The following is a 22,568-nucleotide window of genomic DNA, read 5'->3' as shown; positions in this document are numbered from 1 at the left end:
CCACTGAGCAACACCAGCCAGGGCCCCAGTTTGTCCTTCTTTACAGGCCTACCCTCGCTGTGGCCTCAAGGTGGGGCGAGTGCATCTCCCAGCCTCTGATCTGGGGCGGCCCTGGTGGCTTGCTCTGGTCAATGGCAAGAGGCATTGTGTCAACGGTGTGCACAGACCCGAGACCCGAGTCAGTCCCTCTGTGCCTTGTCAACCAGCTTGTGGAGGAGAAAGGAAGAGCTGAGAGCAAACAGCGGCTGCCGTGAACACCAGTTTTATTAACGTTTAAACATCCAAACGTTTTACAGACGGAGGCCTGGTCAGAAACGAGGACTCCTGCGGGTCCAGCTTAAAGGCGTACACACCCACTGCGCACAGCCCGGCAGCAGGCAGTGGGTGTCTGTTCCACTCTGTGAGAATCAGGCGGTGAGATCTCAGAATGTGAAGTAGAAACCACTGCAGCCATCGGAGCCCTCCAGCGAAGCTTCACGCTATCATTCCACGTTCAAGGCAGGACCATGTCTCTGGCGGCTGGGCCCCACGCCCCGAGGACACCGGCCCCGCGGACACTCAGGAGCCGTTGGCGACGGTGTCTTCCTCCATCTCCTCCTCCCCGTCGTTGCTGGGGCCTGAGGAGACACAAAGCCAGGGCCACAGGCTTTCAGGGACGGAGCTGCTCGGGATGAGCGCCCGGCTGGGGCCCGGCGTGCCGGGCCAGGACAGGGCACCCCGCCCAGCAGCCCCTCTGAGGAGCTTCCGGCCAGAGACCAGCTGTCACTGGCAGGGACTGAAAGGGACGATCAAAGAAGAAGATGGCAAAGGCGTGTTTCACGACGGACATCCTGAAGCGAGAAGTGAGCAAATAACGCCAGGGTTCAGACCTCCAACCCACAGGGCCCAGGACACCCCGTGAGAACCACCGTCTGACGGCTCACTCCCTTCAGCTCCAGCTCCAACAGCCCTTCCAGCTGCCGGCCTAGCGAGGGGCCCGGCCACAGTCTAGCCAACCTGGCAGCGCGCACCCTGTGAGTTTCCACGTGGCACCCGGTGCCCAGCCCGCCCCACAGAGCTGCCACTCAGGCACCAGAGGACCCGGTGCTTATCCTGAACTCGCTGACGGAGACCCGGAGCCCAGTGCTGCCTGGAAGCACCTTGCTCAGTCCTCCCACAGGCCTTGGAGCCCTGGCCAGTGTTGCTCAGTGGCTAGAGCATCGGCCTGCGGAGTGGAGGCTCCTGGGTTCAATTCCGGTCAAGGGCATGACCTTAGTTGCAGGCTCCATCCCCAGCCCGGGCCCTGCTCAGGGCTCCTGTGGAAGGCAACAAACTGACGGGTCTCTCTCACATCAATGTTTCTCTCCCGCTCTTCCCCCTTCCACTCCCCCTAAAAATCAATGGAAAAACATCCTCGGGTGAGATTAACAACAAAACAAAACAAAACCACACCAACACCCTTTGAGGTTGGCACCGTTACCACCTCATGTTTAAGGAGGAGAAGGATTCAAGGTTAAGTGGGGACTCAGAAATTCACTGAGGGCAGAGCTGGGAGACTAAGACCTGGGCCTCGCACCCGTGTTCCAACTACTAAGCCATCCTGTACACACAGCGGTCAAGTCCACCGTGTCCTCTCGTGTGAGGTTTCAATCCATGGCTATAAATACTGTTTGTATCAATGTTTCCATAGAAAATTCCCAGGGGCCCGGACGGCGGGGCTCAGGGGTTGAGCATCAACATAGGAACCAGGAGGTCAGGGGTTGATTCCCGAGCAGGACACATGCCCGGGTTGCGGGCTTGACCCCATTGTGGGGTGTGCAGGAGGCAGCCAATCTATGGTTCTCTCTCATCGTGAATGTTTCTCTCTCCCTCTCCCTTCCTCTGTGAAATCAATAAACATATGTATTAAAAAAACACACAGAGAGAGAAAAACCCCAGGGCCCTGGGACACAACATTCTACATCAGGTCCCTTCTCCTCCAAGAGCATCTAAAGGGATCGTGAAGGTCAGGCCAGGCGGCCACAGGCACTGCTCTGGGGTCTCGGCACTGAGCTGTGTGGGGTCACTGTGACTGACGTGGCCTAGGACGTGGACAGACAGACGTGCGTTCTGACCTGCTCGGCGCTCCCTGCCGGGGATCTGGCCCGACTGCAGCAGGCCCTTCAGCCGCTCCACCTCCGCCAGTGTCGACGCGTTCGCTATGGCGTTCTGGGGACACAGGGACAGACTGTTAACGTCACCAGCCCACCGATCACCCAGACAACACCCACACAATTCCCCGCAACCTTTCTGAACGGCAACAGTAAGCGGTTCCAATGCAAACCACGCCGGGGAAAGGGTTTTACCGGCACACAGAAATCGGCCCCAAATCCAAACCATGAATTCCCAAAACTGGTAAAGAAACGCAGACCCGCCTACAGGAGGGAAAAGAATCATGGCGTGCCCTGAAATGTTACAAACGGAATTCCGATTGGCATCATGGTACTGGATAATGTTATAAAGGAGGCAATATTATAAAGTCAGCGTTTCTCACTGATCCAAGCAGGATCTTTCAGAGTAAATATTTGACAGTAAAAACTAAGGGAGAAAAAAAAAAAAGAAGAACAAAGAAAATGTAAGGCAGACACTGACTCCGTATGCAAAGGTACCAGCTGTTGCCCTGACTGGTTTGGCTCAGTGGATAGAGCGTCGGCCTGCGGACTGAAGGGTTCCAGGTTCGATTCCGGTCAAGGGCATGTACCTTGGTTGTGGGCACATCCCCAGGAGGGGTGTGCAGGAGGCAGCTGATCGATGTTTCTCTCACATCCATGTTTCTAACTCTCTATCCCTCTCGTTCCTCTGTAAAAAATCAATAAAATATATTTAAAAAAAAAAAGAAAAAGAGGTACCAGCTCTTGAAACTCACACGTCCTGGGAAAATATAAAAGGCCAGAGCTGCCCCCACTTCAACTGGCTCCTGCACTTAATCCAAGCCCCAGTCTGCTCAAATAATAACTCCAAGCTAGTTTCTCCATTAAAAAACACATAGCTGTGCCCGGCTGGTGTGGCTCAGTGGTTGAGCATCGACCAGGGAGGTCAGGGTTCGATTCCAGGTCAGGGCACATGCCTGGGTTGCAGGCTCCATCCCCAGTGGGGGGGGGGGGGTGCAGGAAGCAGCCAATCCATGATCTTCTCCCCTCACTGATGTTTCTCTCTCCCTCTCCCTTCCTCTCTGTAAAAAGTCAATAAAATATATATATTTTTAAAAAGAAAATATGTTTTCATTGATTTCAAAGAGAGGAAGGGAGAGGGATAGAGAGTTAGAAACATCGATCAGCTGCCTCCTGCACACTCCCCACTGGGGATGTGCCCACAACCAAGGTACATGCCCTTGACCGGAATCGAACCTGGGACCCTTCAGTCCGCAGGCCGACGCTCTATCCACTGAGCCAAACCGGTTTCAGCTGAAAACATATTTTAAAAAAGAACCAAAAAAACGACAAAAATCTAGCTGGGTCCTAACAACTGTGGGGGATCTGCAGCGCTCAGAACCGGATCCATCCCTGACTCTGTGAGACCCGCAGCCCGCCAGCCCCCCAGCCCGAGGCCCAGCATCACCTTGATGGCCTCCACGTCCCCGGGCAGCGGCCCGCCCTTCTTCTTGTCAGTGGGCAAACCGGCACCTGGGTTGAACCTGGGAGGAAGAACACAACGGTCAAGGGCAGCCCAGTGGGAAGTGCTTCTCTTACTTTCAAAGCCTTTGAAAGTAACACAACCAGTGTAGTATCTTATCTTTGTTAACAAACTGATACGAGGAACTGTCTCCTTCAGAAACACCACTCGGATCATGGCAGAGAGCGCAGAGCGCGGGACACGTGACATGTGACAGCGAGACCGGATTCGAAATGTTGGCTCTGCCCACCGACGGGACAGGAAGGTCAAGTGACGCCCGGACCGCTGATGGTCCCGGGCTCGCGTGGCGCCAATTCAGCGCTGGGCCAGGCCGAGGCGTTTGGTTTGCGTTTGCAGGAGGCCACATGGCGGCCGAGTGTTTCTGAAGGGGAAGTGGAGAGAAGGCGGCCATCCGCAGCTTACGTTTTGCTTCTCCTGGCAATGTCCTTTGCAAGCTGCGCACCCCGCTTGCCCTTGAACATTTTCTCTGCTTCCTGACGCTCCTACAGCGACACCACACACAGAGTTAATGGAAACGGAAGAGCACACGCGTGTACATGCATTCCTCAGAACACACGGGAGAAAACACTTCTGACATACACTGGGCTGATCAACAGAGCAAAGAGCCAAGGTCAAGTTCAAAGGAGACACTGGGCTCCTGCCTTCTCGGGTGAAGCTTCTGAAGAAAGAGCCCTCTCCTTGTCTCGAGGCGGGGCTCCCAGGGAACTAAGGCTCAGCCCGACCCGGGTGGCTCAGGGGTTGAGCATCAACCTAGGAACCAGGAGGTCACGGCTCGATGCCTGGTCAGGGCACATGCCCAGGTTGTGGGCTCCATCCCCAGTTGGGGGCGTGCAGGAGGCAGCCGATTGATGGGTCTCCCTCATGGATGTTTCTCTCTCTCTCTCTCTCTCTCTCTCTCTCTCTCTCTCTCTCTCCGTCCCCCCACCCACTCTTCTCTGAAATCAATAGAAACATATTAAAAAACACACCATAAAAACAACTAAGGTTTAAAACAGGGGTGGGAACATCCGGCCCAAGAAATCCTTTGGCCTGGCCCTGCCGAGGCATTGTGGGAGTGACTACACGTTGGGCCACACAGAGGGGCTGTTTAAGTCCGTACTTTGCTTGGCTCGTGAATGACGTCAATACCCAGAGGGCCCTTGGCAGAGAAAGGTTCCCAGCCCTGGTTTAAGGCAAGAACCAAACCTCCCCGGTAAAGGGAGCCCACCCCCGTGACAAGGCTGCCGCACTGGACACGGCCAGCTCCCCGCGGAGGGCCGTCTCCTGGGGCCGTGCGACCCGCTTCACCAAAGGCCCGCCAGGATCGGGCCGCGGGAAAAATCCGATTTAACGATTTCTTTCCCACGTTAGCATTACAAACCAACAGCAAAACCCATTAGACACTTAAAAAAAAAACACAACAAACAATAACAATGTCAAATATGAAACCCACAAGGGGATGCTGACCCCCGATCACAGTCACTTACTTTGAGCTTCACCTTCTGGAAGTCCAGCACGCGCACTTGGGGGACCTTGTAAATGACGTACAGGCGGTAGTGCTTCTTGTTGGTCACGGGGTTCCTGAGAATACTGCAAGGAGGGGCGGCGTCACGCAGGCCCGTCCACGCGGGGCCTTCCAGGGCGTTCCCACACCCCCGAGCGCACAGATCAGGGGACAGGCCACTGCGCTTCACATGCAAAGTCACAGCAACTCAGGGGGCATCAGGGAAAGGATAACAGGGCACTGGGCCCGAAGGGGATATTTGCAATATTTTGTTTGTGGGGTTTTTATTGATTTTGAAACATCTATCAGCTGCCTCCTGCAAGCCCACACTGGGGATCAACCCCGCAACTCGGGCCTGTGCCCTGACCGGATATCGAATCATGGCCTTTTGGTGCTAACCACTGCCCGACACCAGCCAGGGCTGCCTATTGTTTTTAAAGGGTGCTCTTTTCTTCCTTTTTTATAGAGGTTAAAACAAAATTAGAAGATTTATGAGTTTTAAACTCAATATAAATATTTTTAAAACTTTAAACTATTTTCAATTCCAGTTTCCATTCAGCATTCCTTTGTCCTCACTGGCTGTTTAGGTCGAGGCCGGGCAGGGAGTTGTTGTAAGGGACTCACTGTCACCGGGTCATCTCCTACCTCAGGTAGGTCAGCGACTTGAGCGACGCCAGCGGGTCCAGGTCACCCTGTGAGAGGAGAGCAGACCCCCCGCTGAGACGCTTCGCACCCCGGCTGCCTCGGAGCAAGGACCCCCTGGTCCTGTCCTCCCGCTCCGGCACCTGATCAGCTTCTAGCGAACAAGCGGACCAATACCCTTGAGCTTCTGCACCTTCCCATCTTGGCCATAACAGCTTCTCTACCCCCAGTGGCACTGCCTTTCAAAAGCGCAGTAAACACACAGCGAGTTGGTGTGTGGGGCTGCAATGGCTCAGGCCCTGTAGTGTCTAGGCGGGCAGAGGTGACACTGGTCACCTTTAAACATGGACAAATGTGGACAGACCACTGTGGTGGCGGCCAGGGGAGGGGCGGCCGGTGGAGGTGGGAGAGGCGGGAGCTGGGGCGTCTGTACCAGTGCCAACAGCAGCAGTGACAACGTGGACAGTGCCTGTGTTTCCTGCCCAGAATGCTAAGGACAGAGCCCACCTGCTTAACAATGAACTTCTAAGCTGTTCCAGGAAAACGGAACGAACAAAAAGGGAGCCGGAGCACACAGGAGCGAGAGGGAGCAGTGAGGAGGGAAAACACACAGGCGAGCGAGACACGTCAGTTCCAGGGAAAATGAGACAAACTCAGATCCACCAGGAACCACACCAAACGCAGAGACGGGCCATCCATCTCCTTGGGAGACAGATGCCAGGCGGATGGGACCCATCACGGGCTGCTTCCCAGAGTCAGACAAAGGCTGAGGAGCCAGAGACGGAGGGGTGGGAGGGGAAGGAGAGGGAAGGGGAGGAGAGGGATGGAGGAAGAGGAAGGGGGAGAAGGAGGGGGGAAGAGGGAGGGGGAGGAGAGGGAGGCGGAGGCACTGCCCGGACCTCCCCAGCTTCTGCAGGAGGGTGGAGCCTCCCGCCTCCTGGGCACCCGCCCCCGGGGCTCACCAGCTCCACGAGGCTGTTGTTGGTGAGGACGAGCTCCGTGAGGCAGGGCAGGGCCTGGTCCAGCGCCTCGCCGATGCGGCTGCAACACAACAGACACCCGGAGTCAGCGACGGGGAAGCCGCGGACAATGTGACCCCGTCCTGCTCGGAGGAGTTCAGACTCCAAGTGGCCAGAACCTGGGAGGTTGCTGTCCGGAAACCAGAGCGACAGAGGCACAAAGACAGACCCTGGGCGAGCAAGAGCGCATGGTGCTGGGACCCACGCTTCCCGACGGCTGTCAGGGGCTCTTCCTGCTCCCACGCTGTCTAAGGACACGAAGAAACAGAGGAACCCCAGCCCGGCATGTGAGGCTCAGTGGTTGAGCATCGACCTAGGAACCAGGAGCTCAAGGTTCCATTCCCGGTCAGGGCTCCTAGTGTGGGGCGGGCAGGAGGCAGCCAATCAGTGATTCACTCTCATCATTGATGTTTCTCTCTCTCCCTCCTCCCTGAAGTCAATAAGAGTCTATTTTTGGGTCAGATTCTGTGTGCTGCAGAACTTGAGCGAGGCGGTGTGCGCCATGAGATGAGAGGAAAAAGGGTGGAAACCGCTGGGCCGCCCAGTGCCAAGCTCAGCTCTCACCTGCGTGAGAAGTTCCCTCATTTCTCATCCTGAGAGGAAACATGCAGGTGGAACCGGCAGCGGGTACAGCGTTTACACCGGGAAACAGATCGCTGCCCGGCAGACACTCACCATATCCTGTTGTTGTTCACCAGGAGGGTCTTCAGTCTCCTCAGCAGAGGGAAGCCGTCCAGTTTCCGGATTTCATTGTCAGAAAAATCAATGGCATCGAACTGGTCTAAGGTGGCACCCAGATTCTCGATGACGGGGATTTTATATCCTGTGACACAGAGGAAAAGCCCACAGGAGGACTGACAGGACTGAGAGGCACTGAGGCCCATCAGCAGAACTTCCCGGTCATTTGACTCCAGGCTGGCAATCACTCAGGAAGTGTTTACCTAGGCCCGGCCGGTGCGGCTCAGTGGTTGAGCATCGACCTGTCAATCAGGAGGTCACGGCTCGATTCCCGGTCATAGCACATGCCCGGGTTATGGGCTCCATCCACAGTGTGGGGCGGACAGGAGGCAGCTGATCCATGATTCTCTCTCATCTTTGATTTCTCTCTCTCTCTCTAAAAATCAATTAAAGAAAAAAGTGTTTACCCAGCACCCAAGCCAAACACTGCACAAGCCCCAGCTGCCATGACGCTTATGGGTCAGCAGTGGCCATGAACACGGTGATGAACATGGTGACAGCAACGAGACCAGGGGCATTGGGGACGAGGGCATTTGTCAGGCTGTTTGCAAGGTGCCCTGACCGCTCTCAGCAGGGCCCGGACCTAGAGACGCGGCAGGATGGGAACCTACAGGGGGTTTGTTCCCAGCCTGTGGGGGCCGGGACAGGAGCTCCCTTTGCCTTCCTGGGACTCGTCAGGACGCGACCATAATGTCCTGGGTCTCCTCTGGGCCAACTGCCCCGGCTGCGATACAGAAGTGAAGGTCAAGGGTTCAGACACAAGGTCACTGGGTACACAGGAGGCCAAAGGTTAACCCACAATGGTGAGTCTCTCCGCGAACAATTCCTCCAGGTTCTCCCTGACCTAACTCGGGGGCGATGATGGCGTGGACGCTGGAAGGTAAGACAGGAGCCCAGCCTGGTTCAAGTGCAGTCCAAGTCCACGCTACAGACTCGAGACACGGTGGCAATCTCCCTGTACCGGGACCAGGAGAATGGACCTTAGCCGTGAACAGAATCTTTCTATAAGATTTTTAAATTCAGCCCCATCCGGTTTGGCTCAGCAGCTAGAGCCTCGGCCTGCAGACTGGACGGTTCTGGGTACAATTCCGGTCAAAGGCACGGACCTCAGTTGCGGGCTCAGTCCCCCTGTGGGAGGCAACCAGTCGATGCGTCCGTCTGGCACATCCAGGTTTCTCTCCGCCTGTCTCTCCCTCTCTCTCCCACTCTCCCTAAGAATCAATGGAAAAATATCCTTGGGTGAGGATTAAAAAAAAAAAAAGGGAAAAAAAGAACAACTTAATTTCATTAAAATAAAAATACTCCGGCCTTGGCTAGTGTGCTCAATGGTTAGAGCGCCGACCCACGCAAGGAAGGGTCAGGGGTTCGATCCTGTGCTGTGGTCACAACTAACGGATGTCTCTCTTTCATTAAAGTTTCTCTCCCCACCCCCACCCCCGCTCCTTCCTCCCATTCTCCGTCTCCCCCTCTCTCTAAAAAAAGAAAAGCACCAGCACGCGCCCCGTCCGCACTCTGACGCCGTCACCTGAACGCGTTTCCTGAGAACCAGCCGCTCGCTCGGCGCTGGGGGGACCGCCCCCCGAGTCCAGGCTCGGCGCTCGAGCGGATCAGACCGAGAAACGGTCCCGCGAGGCCGAACCGAACACGGGCCCACGGGTCCGGGTCGGGAAGCGGTCCCAGTCCCGTCCCCGAGCCGGCCGGGCAAGGAGCCTGCGAGACGGTCCCTCCGCCCCGCCGGCCAGACTCGGGCCGGGACGGCCAGGCGCAGCCCGCCCACTGCGGGGCCCCCGGGGCGGGCCGCCCTCCCCGCACTCACCCCGCAGGTCCAGCTCGCGGTCCCGCACGGCGTTGGTGTACTGCGCCGCCTGCTCGATCAGCTCCGCCGTCAGCTTCACCATCCTGCCGCCTCCCTTCTCCCGGCCCGCGGAGCCCGGGGCCTCCCGCCAGACAGACCGCGCGGCAAATCTCAGACACACTTCCCAGCGGGCCCCGCGCCGGCAAACGAAATACTTTCAGGCGTGCGGAAACCGCTTCTGCCTCACTTCCCGACTAGCCCCGCGCTCAACTCTAGACGCCTCTCAAGGCAAGCCGTGAGTCTCGGCTGACACACTTCCCAGCGAACTTGACAACAAAAGGAAGACGCACTTCCCAGCATGCAAAGCGATTGACGCAAGACGTACCTCCCAGCATGCCCAGGGCCCAACATTCCTCCCCCAAGAGCCACGCTGCCGCTGACACACTTCCGGGAATGCACCGCAGAGTCGGCTACCTGGGCTTGCCAGCTTGCACTGCGCTCGTCCCCAGGTACACGTTCCTGAGAGCTTAGCGCCCGCCGACTGGCACCATAAATTGAGCGGGCGGATGTATGCGCACGCAGATCGGCATCAGGACAAAACAATGAAAAAGCCAGGCTCCCGATCTCTAGCGGTTCGGAGGTCCTGGGGGCATTGGTTATGTCCCCGATTCTGGTTACTTTCGGGGTGGCGTCTCTGGAGCCTAGGGGGTCCCTGATTCCGGACACTTGTACCCGCTGGTTCAGCAGAGTGTTAAGCACTCGAGTCTGTAAAAGGTTCGAGGACGAGGACTGGCGAGAGATGATGACTCAATACAGAGTGCGCCTCTCACTAGGAAGGGGGTGTAAGCCGGGGAGGGGGGTGTCTCTGGCCACCTGCGAAGGGCGCTCTTGGGACAAAGGGAGACATTTGAATCCCGCCAGAGGACTGGGCGACACAGACGCCTCAGAGTGAACTTCCCGATTCTGATGGCTGTGCAGGAGGACGCCCTGGTTTATAGGAAATTGCCCCTGAAGTATGTGGGAGAAAAAAATTAAAATATTTGGAGGCGTCACAGGGTATCACACGGGTGATTTCAGATTGCTCATGAATAGAGATCTCTGTGCTATACTTGTAATTTTTCTGTAGCTTTGCTTTGGGATGGCTTAAAAAAGTTTCAAAAGACAATGCAATTACAGATGTGTCCACAAGAAGGCGCCCTCAGCGCCCAAAACTGGTTTTTTACCAGGTATCGCGGTTAATAATGTCCTTTTTCCACTCTCGATGGAGTTACTATTAATGAAGTCAAAATTCCCGCAAATGCTCTTTTTTTGGGCACTAAACCCGACATTTTTAGGCGTAAAAATATCTGCAATGTTAACGCCTTCAGAAAATTTGACATGAAGTTTTGGAGCTTGTCAATACAGCAAAATAGTATACATATCAAATCGCATATATGTCAACATATGAGTACTTGCCATATCGCTTGCTGGGCTTTCAAAAAGGTTTTGTGTTTTTGCTTTTTAAATCTGTTATTGATCTCAGAGGGGAAGAGAGAGAAATACCAATGATGAGAGAAACGTCAATCGGCTGCCCCCTGCACGCCCCACTCTGGGCATGGAGCCCACAACCCGGCATGTGCCGAGACCGGGAATGGAACCGTACCACCTCCCGGTTCATTGGTCGAAGCTCAACCACTGAGCCACACCGGCCGGAGGGCGTGGGTGGTTTCAATGTTCTCCTGTGCAGCCAAAGCTCCAAAGAACAGAGACAAAAGGAACATTTGCTTGAAAATCAGAGGCTCCGGGGCCTGCGGGAGGGACTCGAACCCTCGCCCTCAGCCTGTGAACCAGCAGCCACGGTCACGCGGCCCCAGGACAGGGTCCTCCCGAGACCCTAGTTCCTCTGCCTCCTGAAGTGCCTCATCCCAGGCCTCCGGCCCCTGCCCCTCACCTGATAGGCCGACCCCACCCGCAGCCCTGCAAACTGGCACAGCCGCCACTTTCTTCTCTCTAAAAAAGAAAATAGCACATTTTTATTGATTTCAGGAAGGGGGATACACACCCACGGTGAGAATCTGCTGCCTCCTGCACCTGCACACCGGGAATGGAGCCCCCAGCCCGGGCATCGAACCAGTAATCAGACCAGAGACCTCCTGATTCACAGGTCGAAGCTCAACCACTGGGCCTCACTGGCCGGGCGCACCCACGTGTAATCGCTGTGCGCAGGGAAGAAAGACTCCTTGGCTGTGGGCTGTTAACTCTGTTAACTTAGGGTTCACAGCGCATTAACTCAGGGTTCACACCGCATTTGCTCTGAGGGAGTCCTGGGTTTGATCCATCCCTGCGGAGGGGTCACCCCAGCTCCCGATCTCTTGCAGTTCGGAGGTCCTGGGGGCCTTGGCTATGTCCCCGGTTCTGGTTACTTTCTGGGGGGCGTCTCTGGAGCCTAGGGGGTCCCTGATTCCGGACATTTGTACCCGCTGGTTCAGCAGAGTGTTAAGCACTCGAGTCTGTAAAAGGTTCGAGGACGAGGACTGGCGAGAGATGAAGACTCAATGCAGAGTGCGCCCCTCACGGGAAGGGGGTGTAAACGGGGGCGGGGGGGGGGCTCTGGCCACCTGCGAAGGGCATTCCTGGGACAAAGGGCGACATTTGAATCCCGCCAGAGGACTGGGCGGCACAGACGCCTCAGAGTGAACTTCTCAATTCTGATGGCTGTGCAGGGTGACGCCCCGGTTTATAGGAAATTGCCCCTGAAGTATGTGGGAGAAAAAAATTAAAATATTTGGAGGCGTCTCAGGGTATCACACGGGTGATTTCAGATTGTTCATGAATAGAGATCTCTGTGCTATACTTGTCATTTTTCTGTAGCTTTGCTTTGGGATGGTTTAAAAATTTTCAAAAGACAATGCAATTCCGGATGTGTCTACAAGAAGGCGCCCTCAGCGCCCAAAACTGGTTTTTTACCAGGTATCGTGGTTAATAAACTCCTTTTTCCACTCTCGATGGAGTTACTATTAATGAAGTCAAAATTCCCGCAAATGCTCTTTTTTTGGGCACTAAACCCGACATTTTTAGGCGTAAAAATATCTGCAATGTTAACGCCTTCAGAAAATTTGACATGAAGTTTTGGAGCTTGTCAATACAGCAAAATAGTATATATATCAAATCGCATATATGTCAACATATGAGTACTTGCCATATCGCTTGCTGGGCTTTCAAAAAGGTTTTGTGTTTTTGCTTTTTAAATTTGTTATTGATCTCAGAGGGGAAGAGAGAGAAATACCAATGATGAGAGAAACGTCAATCGGCTGCCCCCTGCACGCCCCACTCTGGGCATGGAGCCCACAACCCGGCATGTGCCGAGACCAGGAATGGAACCGTACCACCTCCCGGTTCATTGGTCGAAGCTCAACCACTGAGCCACACCGACCGGATGGCGTGGGTGGTTTCAATGGTCTCCTGTGCAGCCAAAGCTCCAAAGAACAGAGACAAAAGGAACGTTTGCTTGAAAATCAGAGGCTCCGGGGCCTGCGGGAGGGACTCGAACCCTCGCCCTCAGCCTGTGAACCAGCAGCCACGGTCAGGCGGCCCCAGGACAGGGTCCTCCCGAGACCCTAGTTCCTCTGCCTCGTGAAGTGTCCTCCCAGGCCTCCGGCCCCTGCCCCTCCCCTGACAGGCCGGCCTCACCCGCAGCCCTGCTAACTGGCACAGCCGCCACTTTTTTCTCTCTAAAAAAGAAAATAGCACATTTTTATTGATTTCAGGGAGGGGGATACACACCCACGGTGAGAATCGGCTGCCTCCTGCACCTGCACACCGGGAATGGAGCCCCCAGCCCGGGCATCGGACCAGGAATCAGACCCGAGACCTCCTGATTCACAGGTCGAAGCTCAACCACTGGGCCTCACTGGCCGGGCGCACCCACGTGTAATCGCTGTGCGCAGGGAAGAAAGACTCCTTGGCTGTGGGCTGTTAACTCTGTTAACTTAGGGTTCACAGCGCATTAACTCAGGGTTCACACCGCATTTGCTCAGAGGGAGTCCTGGGTTTGATCCATCCCTGCGGAGGGGTCACCCCAGCTCCCGATCTCTTGCAGTTCGGAGGTCCTGGGGGCCTTGGCTATGTCCCCGGTTCTGGTTACTTTCTGGGGGGCGTCTCTGGAGCCTAGGGGGTCCCTGATTCCGGACATTTGTACCCGCTGGTTCAGCAGAGTGTTAAGCACTCGAGTCTGTAATAGGTTCGAGGACGAGGACTGGCGAGAGATGAAGACTCAATGCAGAGTGCGCCTCTCACTAGGAAGGGGGTGTAAGCCGGTGTGGGGGGGCGGTCTCTGGCCACCTGCGAGGGCATTCCTGGGACAACGGGCGACATTTGAATCCCGCCCGAGGACTGGGCGGCACAGACGCACCAGCGTGAACTTCCCGATACTGATGGTTGTGCAGGAGGACGCCCCGTTTTATAGGAAATTGCCCCTGAAGTATTTGGGAGAAAAAAAAATTAAAATATTTGGAGGCGTCACAGGGTATCACACGGGTTTTTTCAGATTGCTCACGAATAGAGATCTCTGTGCTATACTTGTCACTTTTCTGTAGCTTTGCTTTGGGATGGCTTAAAAGTTTTAAAAAACAATGCAATTCCAGATGTGTCCACAAGACGGCGACCTAAGCGCCCAAAACTGGTTTTTTACCAGGTATCGCGGTTAATAATATCCATTTTCCCCCCTGGATGGAGTTACTAGTAATGAAGTCAAGCTTCCCGCAAATGCTCTCTTTTTTTGGCTCTAAAACCGACATTTTTAGGCGTAAAAATATCTACAATGTTAACAATGCCTTCAGAAAATTTGACATGAAGTTTTGGAGCCTGTCGTCAATACAACAAAATAGTATACATATCAAATCGCATATATGTCAACGTATGAGTACTTGCCATGTGCCTTGCTGGGCTTTCAAAAAGGTTTTGTGTTTTTGTTTTTTGAAAGAATAATCTGTTATTGATCTCAGAGGGGAAGGGACAGGGGAAGAGAGAGAAATACCAATGATGAGAGAAACATCAATCGGCTGCCCCCTGCACGCCCCACTCTGGGCATGGAGCCCACAACCCAGCATGTGCCCCGAACGGGAATGGAACCGCACGACCTCCCGGTTCCTAGGTCGAAGCTCGACCACTGAGCCACACCGGCCGGAGGGCGTGGGTGGTTTGAATGGTCTCCTGTGCAGCCAAAGCTCCAAAGAACAGAGACAAAAGGAACGTTTGCTTGAAAATCAGAGGTTCCGGGTCCTGCAGGAGGGACTCGAACCCTCGCCCTCAGCCTGTGAACCAGCAGCCATGGTCAGGCGGCCCCAGGGCAGGGTCCTCCCGAAACCCTACATCCTCTGCCTCCTGAAGTGCCTCCTCCCAGGCCTCCGGCCCCTCCCCTCACCTGACAAGCCGGCCCCACCCGTAGCCCTGCAAACTGGCACAGCCGCCACTTTTTTTTCTCTCTAAAAGAAAATAACACATTTTTATTGATTTCAGGGAGGGGGATACACACCCAGGGTGAGAATCGGCTGCCTCCTGCACCTGCACACCGGGAATGGAGCCCCCAGCCCGGGCATCAGACCAGTAATCAGACCCGAGACCTCCTGATTCACAGGTCGAAGCTCAACCACTGGACCTCACTGGCCGGGCGCACCCACGTGTAATCGCTGCGCCCGGGGAAGAAAGACTCCTTGGCTGTGGGCTGTTAACTCTGTTAACTTAGGGTTCACAGCGCATTGACTCAGGGTTAACACCGCATTTGCTCCGAGGGTGTCCTGGGTTTGATCCACCCCTGCGGAGGGGTCACCCCAGCTCCCGATCTCTTGCGGTTCGGAGGTCCTGAGGGCCTTGGCTACGTCACCGCTGCTGGATTCTTTCGGGGGGGGGGCGTCTCTGGAGCCTAGGGGGTCCCTGATTCCGGACATTTGTACCCGCTGGTTCAGCAGAGTGTTAAGCACTCGAGTCTGTAAAAGGTTCGAGGACGAGGACTGGCGAGAGATGAAGACTCAATGCAGAGTGCGCCTCTCACTAGGAAGGGGGTGTAAGCCGGTGGGGGGGGGGGTCTCTGGCCACCTGCGAGGGCATTCCTGGGACAACGGGCGACATTTGAATCCCGCCAGAGGACTGGGCGGCACAGACGCACCAGCGTGAACTTCCCCATTCTGATGGTGATGCAGGAGGACGCCCCGGTTTATAGGAAATTGCCCCTGAAGTATTTGGGAGAAGAAAAATTAAAATATTTGGAGGCGTCACAGGGTATCACACGGGTGATTTCAGATTGCTCACGAATAGAGATCTCTGTGCTATACTTGTCACTTTTCTGTAGCTTTGCTTTGGGATGGCTTAAAAAAGTTTTAAAAAACAATGCAATTCCAGATGTGTCCACAAGACGGCGACCTAAGCGCCCAAAACTGTTTTTTTACCAGGTATCGCGGTTAATAATATCCATTTTTCCCCCTGGATGGAGTTACTAGTAATGAAGTCAAGCTTCCCGCAAATGCTCTCTTTTTTTGGCTCTAAAACCGACATTTTTAGGCGTAAAAATATCTACAATGTTAACAATGCCTTCAGAAAATTTGACATGAAGTTTTGGAGCCTGTCGTCAATACAACAAAATAGTATACATATCAAATCGCATATATGTCAACATATGAGTACTTGCCATGTGGCTTGCTGGGCCTTCAAAAGGTTTTGTGTTTTTGTTTTTTGAAAGAAAAATCTGTTATTGATCTCAGAGGGGAAGGGACAGGGGAAGAGAGAGAAATACCAATGATGAGAGAAACATCAATCGGCTGCCCCCTGCACGCCCCACTCTGGGCATGGAGCCCACAACCCGGCATGTGCCCCGAACGGGAATAGAACCGCACGACCTCCCGGTTCCTAGGTCGAAGCTTGACCACTGAGCCACACCGGCCGGAGGGCGTTGGTGGTTTGAATGGTCTCCTGTGCAGCCAAAGCTCCAAAGAACAGAGACAAAAGGAACGTTTGCTTGAAAATCAGAGGTTCCGGGTCCTGCAGGAGGGACTCGAACCCTCGCCCTCAGCCTGTGAACCAGCAGCCACGGTCACGCGGACCCAGGACAGGGTCCCCCTGAGACCCTAGATCCTCTGCCTCCTGAAGTGCCTCCTCCCAGGCCTCCAGCCCCTGCCCCTCACCTGACAGGCCGGCCCCACCCGCAGCCCTGCAAACTGGCACAGCCGCCACTTTTTTTTCTCTCTAAAAGAAAATAACACGTTTTTATTGATTTCAGAAAGGGGGATACACACCCAGGGTGAGAATCGGCTGCCTCCTGCACCTCCACACCGGGAATGGAGCCCCCAGCCCGGGCATCGGACCAGTAATCAGACCAGAGACCTCCTGATTCACAGGTCGAAGCTCAACCACTGGGCCTCACTGGCCGGGCGCACCCACGTGTAATCGCTGCGCCCGGGGAAGAAAGACTCCTTGGCTGTGGGCTGTTAACTCTGTTAACTTAGGGTTCACAGCGCATTGACTCAGGGTTAACACCGCATTTGCTCCGAGGGTGTCCTGGGTTTGATCCACCCCTGCGGAGGGGGCACCCCAGCTCCCGATCTCTTGCGGTTCGGAGGTCCTGAGGGCCTTGGCTACGTCACCGCTGCTGGATTCTTTCGGGGGGGGGCGTCTCTGGAGCCTAGGGGGTCCCTGATTCCGGACATTTGTACCCGCTGGTTCAGCAGAGTGTTAAGCACTCGAGTCTGTAAAAGGTTCGAGGACGAGGACTGGCGAGAGATGAAGACTCAATGCAGAGTGCGCCTCTCACTAGGAAGGGGGTGTAAGCCGGTGGGGGGGGGGTCTCTGGCCGCCTGCGAGCGCATTCCTGGGACAACGGGCGACATTTGAATCCCGCCAGAGGACTGGGCGGCACAGACGCACCAGCGTGAACTTCCCGATTCTGATGGTGGTGCAGGAGGACGCCCCGGTTTATAGGAAATTGCCCCTGAAGTATTTGGGAGAAAAAAAATAAAATATTTGGAGGCGTCACAGGGTATCACACGGGTGATTTCAGATTGCTCACGAATAGAGATCTCTGTGCTATACTTGTCACTTTTCTGTAGCTTTGCTTTGGGATGGCTTAAAAAGGTTTTAAAAAACAATGCAATTCCAGATGTGTCCACAAGACGGCGACCTAAGCGCCCAAAAGTGGTTTTTTACCAGGTATCGCGGTTAATAATATCCATTTTTCCCCCTGGATGGAGTTACTAGTAATGAAGTCAAGCTTCCCGCAAATGCTCTCTTTTTTTGGCTCTAAAACCGACACTTTTAGGCGTAAAAATATCTACAATGTTAACAATGCCTTCAGAAAATTTGACATGAAGTTTTGGAGCCTGTCGTCAATACAACAAAATAGTATACATATCAAATCGCATATATGTCAACGTATGAGTACTTGCCATGTGGCTTGCTGGGCTTTCAAAATGGTATTGTGGTTGTTGTTGTTGTTTTTTTTTTAAATATGTTATTGATCTCACAGGGGAAGAGAGAGAAATACCAATGATGAGAGGAACGGCAATCGACTGCCCCCTGCACGCCCCACTCTGGGCATGGAGCCCACAACCCGGCATGTGCCACGACTGGCAATGGAACCGCACGACCTCCCGGTTCCTAGGTCGAAGCTTGACCACTGAGCCACACCGGCCGGAGGGCGTGGGTGGTTTGAATGGTCTCCTGTGCAGCCAAAGCTCCAAAGAACAGAGACAAAAGGAACGTTTGCTTGAAAATCAGAGGTTCCGGGTCCTGCAGGAGGGACTCGAACCCACGCCCTCAGCCTGTGAACCAGCAGCCACGGTCACGCGGACCCAGGACAGGGTCCTCCCGAGACCCGTGATCCTCTGCCTCCTGAAGTGCCTCCTCCCAGGCCTCCAGCCCCTGCCCCTCACCTGACAGGCCGGCCCTACCCACAGCCCTGCAAACTGGCACAGCCGCCACTTTTTTTTCTCTCTAAAAGAAAATAACACGTTTTTATTGATTTCAGAAAGGGGGATACACACCCAGGGTGAGAATCGGCTGCCTCCTGCACCTCCACACCGGGAATGGAGCCCCCAGCCCGGGCATCGGACCAGTAATCAGACCAGAGACCTCCTGATTCACAGGTCAAAGCTCAACCACTGGGCCTCACTGGCCGGGCGCACCCACGTGTAATCGCTGCGCCCGGGGAAGAAAGACTCCTTGGCTGTGGGCTGTTAACTCTGTTAACTTAGGGTTCACAGCGCATTGACTCAGGGTTAACACCGCATTTGCTTCGAGGGTGTCCTGGGTTTGATCCACCCCTGCGGAGGGGTCACCCCAGCTCCCGATCTCTTGCGGTTCGGAGGTCCTGAGGGCCTTGGCTACGTCAACGCTGCTGGATTCTTTCGGGGGGGGGGCGTCTCTGGAGCCTAGGGGGTCCCTGATTCCGGACATTTGTACCCGCTGGTTCAGCAGAGTGTTAAGCACTCGAGTCTGTAAAAGGTTCGAGGACGAGGACTGGCGAGAGATGAAGACTCAATGCAGAGTGCGCCTCTCACTAGGAAGGGGGTGTAAGCCGGTGGGGGGGGGGGTCTCTGGCCACCTGCGAGGGCATTCCTGGGACAACGGGCGACATTTGAATCCCGCCAGAGGACTGGGCGGCACAGACGCACCAGCGTGAACTTCCCCATTCTGATGGTGATGCAGGAGGACGCCCCGGTTTATAGGAAATTGCCCCTGAAGTATTTGGGAGAAGAAAAATTAAAATATTTGGAGGCGTCACAGGGTATCACACGGGTGATTTCAGATTGCTCACGAATAGAGATCTCTGTGCTATACTTGTCACTTTTCTGTAGCTTTGCTTTGGGATGGCTTAAAAAAGTTTTAAAAAACAATGCAATTCCAGATGTGTCCACAAGACGGCGACCTAAGCGCCCAAAACTGTTTTTTTACCAGGTATCGCGGTTAATAATATCCATTTTTCCCCCTGGATGGAGTTACTAGTAATGAAGTCAAGCTTCCCGCAAATGCTCTCTTTTTTTGGCTCTAAAACCGACATTTTTAGGCGTAAAAATATCTACAATGTTAACAATGCCTTCAGAAAATTTGACATGAAGTTTTGGAGCCTGTCGTCAATACAACAAAATAGTATACATATCAAATCGCATATATGTCAACATATGAGTACTTGCCATGTGGCTTGCTGGGCCTTCATAAAGGTTTTGTGTTTTTGTTTTTTGAAAGAAAAATCTGTTATTGATCTCAGAGGGGAAGGGACAGGGGAAGAGAGAGAAATACCAATGATGAGAGAAACATCAATCGGCTGCCCCCTGCACGCCCCACTCTGGGCATGGAGCCCACAACCCGGCATGTGCCCCGAACGGGAATAGAACCGCACGACCTCCCGGTTCCTAGGTCGAAGCTTGACCACTGAGCCACACCGGCCAGAGGGCGTTGGTGGTTTGAATGGTCTCCTGTGCAGCCAAAGCTCCAAAGAACAGAGACAAAAGGAACGTTTGCTTGAAAATCAGAGGTTCCGGGTCCTGCAGGAGGGACTCGAACCCTCGCCCTCAGCCTGTGAACCAGCAGCCACGGTCACGCGGACCCAGGACAGGGTCCCCCTGAGACCCTAGATCCTCTGCCTCCTGAAGTGCCTCCTCCCAGGCCTCCAGCCCCTGCCCCTCACCTGACAGGCCGGCCCCACCCGCAGCCCTGCAAACTGGCACAGCCGCCACTTTTTTTTCTCTCTAAAAGAAAATAACACGTTTTTATTGATTTCAGAAAGGGGGATACACACCCAGGGTGAGAATCGGCTGCCTCCTGCACCTCCACACCGGGAATGGAGCCCCCAGCCCGGGCATCGGACCAGTAATCAGACCCGAGACCTCCTGATTCACAGGTCGAAGCTCAACCACTGGGCCTCACTGGCCGGGCGCACCCACGTGTAATCGCTGCGCCCGGGGAAGAAAGACTCCTTGGCTGTGGGCTGTTAACTCTGTTAACTTAGGGTTCACAGCGCATTGACTCAGGGTTAACACCGCATTTGCTCCGAGGGTGTCCTGGGTTTGATCCACCCCTGCGGAGGGGGCACCCCAGCTCCCGATCTCTTGCGGTTCGGAGGTCCTGAGGGCCTTGGCTACGTCACCGCTGCTGGATTCTTTCGGGGGGGGGGGCGTCTCTGGAGCCTAGGGGGTCCCTGATTCCGGACATTTGTACCCGCTGGTTCAGCAGAGTGTTAAGCACTCGAGTCTGTAAAAGGTTCGAGGACGAGGACTGGCGAGAGATGAAGACTCAATGCAGAGTGCGCCTCTCACTAGGAAGGGGGTGTAAGCCGGTGGGGGGGGGGGGTCTCTGGCCGCCTGCGAGCGCATTCCTGGGACAACGGGCGACATTTGAATCCCGCCAGAGGACTGGGCGGCACAGACGCACCAGCGTGAACTTCCCGATTCTGATGGTGGTGCAGGAGGACGCCCCGGTTTATAGGAAATTGCCCCTGAAGTATTTGGGAGAAAAAAAATAAAATATTTGGAGGCGTCACAGGGTATCACACGGGTGATTTCAGATTGCTCACGAATAGAGATATCTGTGCTATACTTGTCACTTTTCTGTAGCTTTGCTTTGGGATGGCTTAAAAAGGTTTTAAAAAACAATGCAATTCCAGATGTGTCCACAAGACGGCGACCTAAGCGCCCAAAACTGTTTTTTTACCAGGTATCGCGGTTAATAATATCCATTTTTCCCCCTGGATGGAGTTACTAGTAATGAAGTCAAGCTTCCCGCAATCCTCTCTTTTTTTGGCTCTAAAACCGACATTTTTAGGCGTAAAAATATCTACAATGTTAACAATGCCTTCAGAAAATTTGACATGAAGTTTTGGAGCCTGTCGTCAATACAACAAAATAGTATACATATCAAATCGCATATATGTCAACGTATGAGTACTTGCCATGTGGCTTGCTGGGCTTTCAAAATGGTATTGTGGTTGTTGTTGTTGTTTTTTTTTTAAATATGTTATTGATCTCAGAGGGGAAGAGAGAGAAATACCAATGATGAGAGGAACGGCAATCGACTGCCCCCTGCACGCCCCACTCTGGGCATGGAGCCCACAACCCGGCATGTGCCACGACTGGCAATGGAACCGCACGACCTCCCGGTTCCTAGGTCGAAGCTTGACCAATGAGCCACACCGGCCGGAGGGCGTGGGTGGTTTGAATGGTCTCCTGTGCAGCCAAAGCTCCAAAGAACAGAGACAAAAGGAACGTTTGCTTGAAAATCAGAGGTTCCGGGTCCTGCAGGAGGGACTCGAACCCTCGCCCTCAGCCTGTGAACCAGCAGCCACGGTCACGCGGGCCCAGGACAGGGTCCTCCAGAGACCCTTGATCCTCTGCCTCCTGAAGTGCCTCCTCCCAGGCCTCCAGCCCCTGCCACTCACCTGACAGGCCGGCCCTACCCGCAGCCCTGCAAACTGGCACAGCCGCCACTTTTTTTTCTCTCTAAAAGAAAATAACACGTTTTTATTGATTTCAGAAAGGGGGATACACACCCAGGGTGAGAATCGGCTGCCTCCTGCACCTCCACACCGGGAATGGAGCCCCCAGCCCGGGCATTGGACCAGTAATCAGACCAGAGACCTCCTGATTCACAGGTCAAAGCTCAACCACTGGGCCTCACTGGCCGGGCGCACCCACGTGTAATCGCTGCGCCCGGGGAAGAAAGACTCCTTGGCTGTGGGCTGTTAACTCTGTTAACTTAGGGTTCACAGCGCATTGACTCAGGGTTAACACCGCATTTGCTCCGAGGGTGTCCTGGGTTTGATCCACCCCTGCGGAGGGGTCACCCCAGCTCCCGATCTCTTGCGGTTCGGAGGTCCTGAGGGCCTTGGCTACGTCACCGCTGCTGGATTCTTTCCGGGGGGCGTCTCTGGAGCCTAGAGGGTCCCTGATTCTGGACATTTGTACCCGCTGGTTCAGCAGAGTGTTAAGCACTCGAGTCTGTAAAAGGTTCGAGGACGAGGACTGACAAGAGATGAAGACTCAATGCAGAGTGCGCCTCTCACTAGGAAGGGGGTGTAAGCCGGTGTGGGGGGGGGGTCTCTGGCCACCTGCGAGGGCATTCCTGGGACAACGGGCGACATTTGAATCCCGCCAGAGGACTGGGCGGCACAGACGCACCAGCGTGAACTTCCCGATTCTGATGGTGATGCAGGAGGACGCCCCGGTTTATAGGAAATTGCCCCTGAAGTATTTGGGAGAAAAAAATTAAAATATTTGGAGGC

General features: G+C 54.5%; 1 protein-coding gene across 1 annotated transcript; it reads right to left on the bottom strand.

Annotated features, from left to right (window-relative positions):
• Window positions 1-252: 252 nt before the first annotated feature.
• SNRPA1 (small nuclear ribonucleoprotein polypeptide A') lies at window positions 253-9,522 on the bottom strand. Its single transcript, XM_079763985.1, has 9 exons — window positions 9,350-9,522; window positions 7,471-7,618; window positions 6,739-6,817; window positions 5,780-5,826; window positions 5,118-5,220; window positions 4,054-4,133; window positions 3,577-3,652; window positions 2,094-2,187; window positions 253-617 (listed from the first exon to the last, which is right to left on the bottom strand). The coding sequence occupies exons 1-9, from the start codon at window positions 9,429-9,431 to the stop codon at window positions 559-561; spliced, it is 768 nt and encodes a 255-aa protein (XP_079620111.1). The 5' UTR covers window positions 9,432-9,522; the 3' UTR covers window positions 253-558.
• Between the last annotated feature and the right edge of the window lie 13,046 nt (window positions 9,523-22,568).

The sequence above is a fragment of the Cnephaeus nilssonii genome, assembly GCF_951640355.1.
Source record: "Cnephaeus nilssonii genome assembly, chromosome: 24".
Classification (NCBI taxonomy): Eukaryota; Metazoa; Chordata; class Mammalia; order Chiroptera; family Vespertilionidae; genus Cnephaeus; species Cnephaeus nilssonii.
Note: the sequence above shows the minus strand (reverse complement) of the source record. Positions and strands in the feature narration are given on the sequence as shown.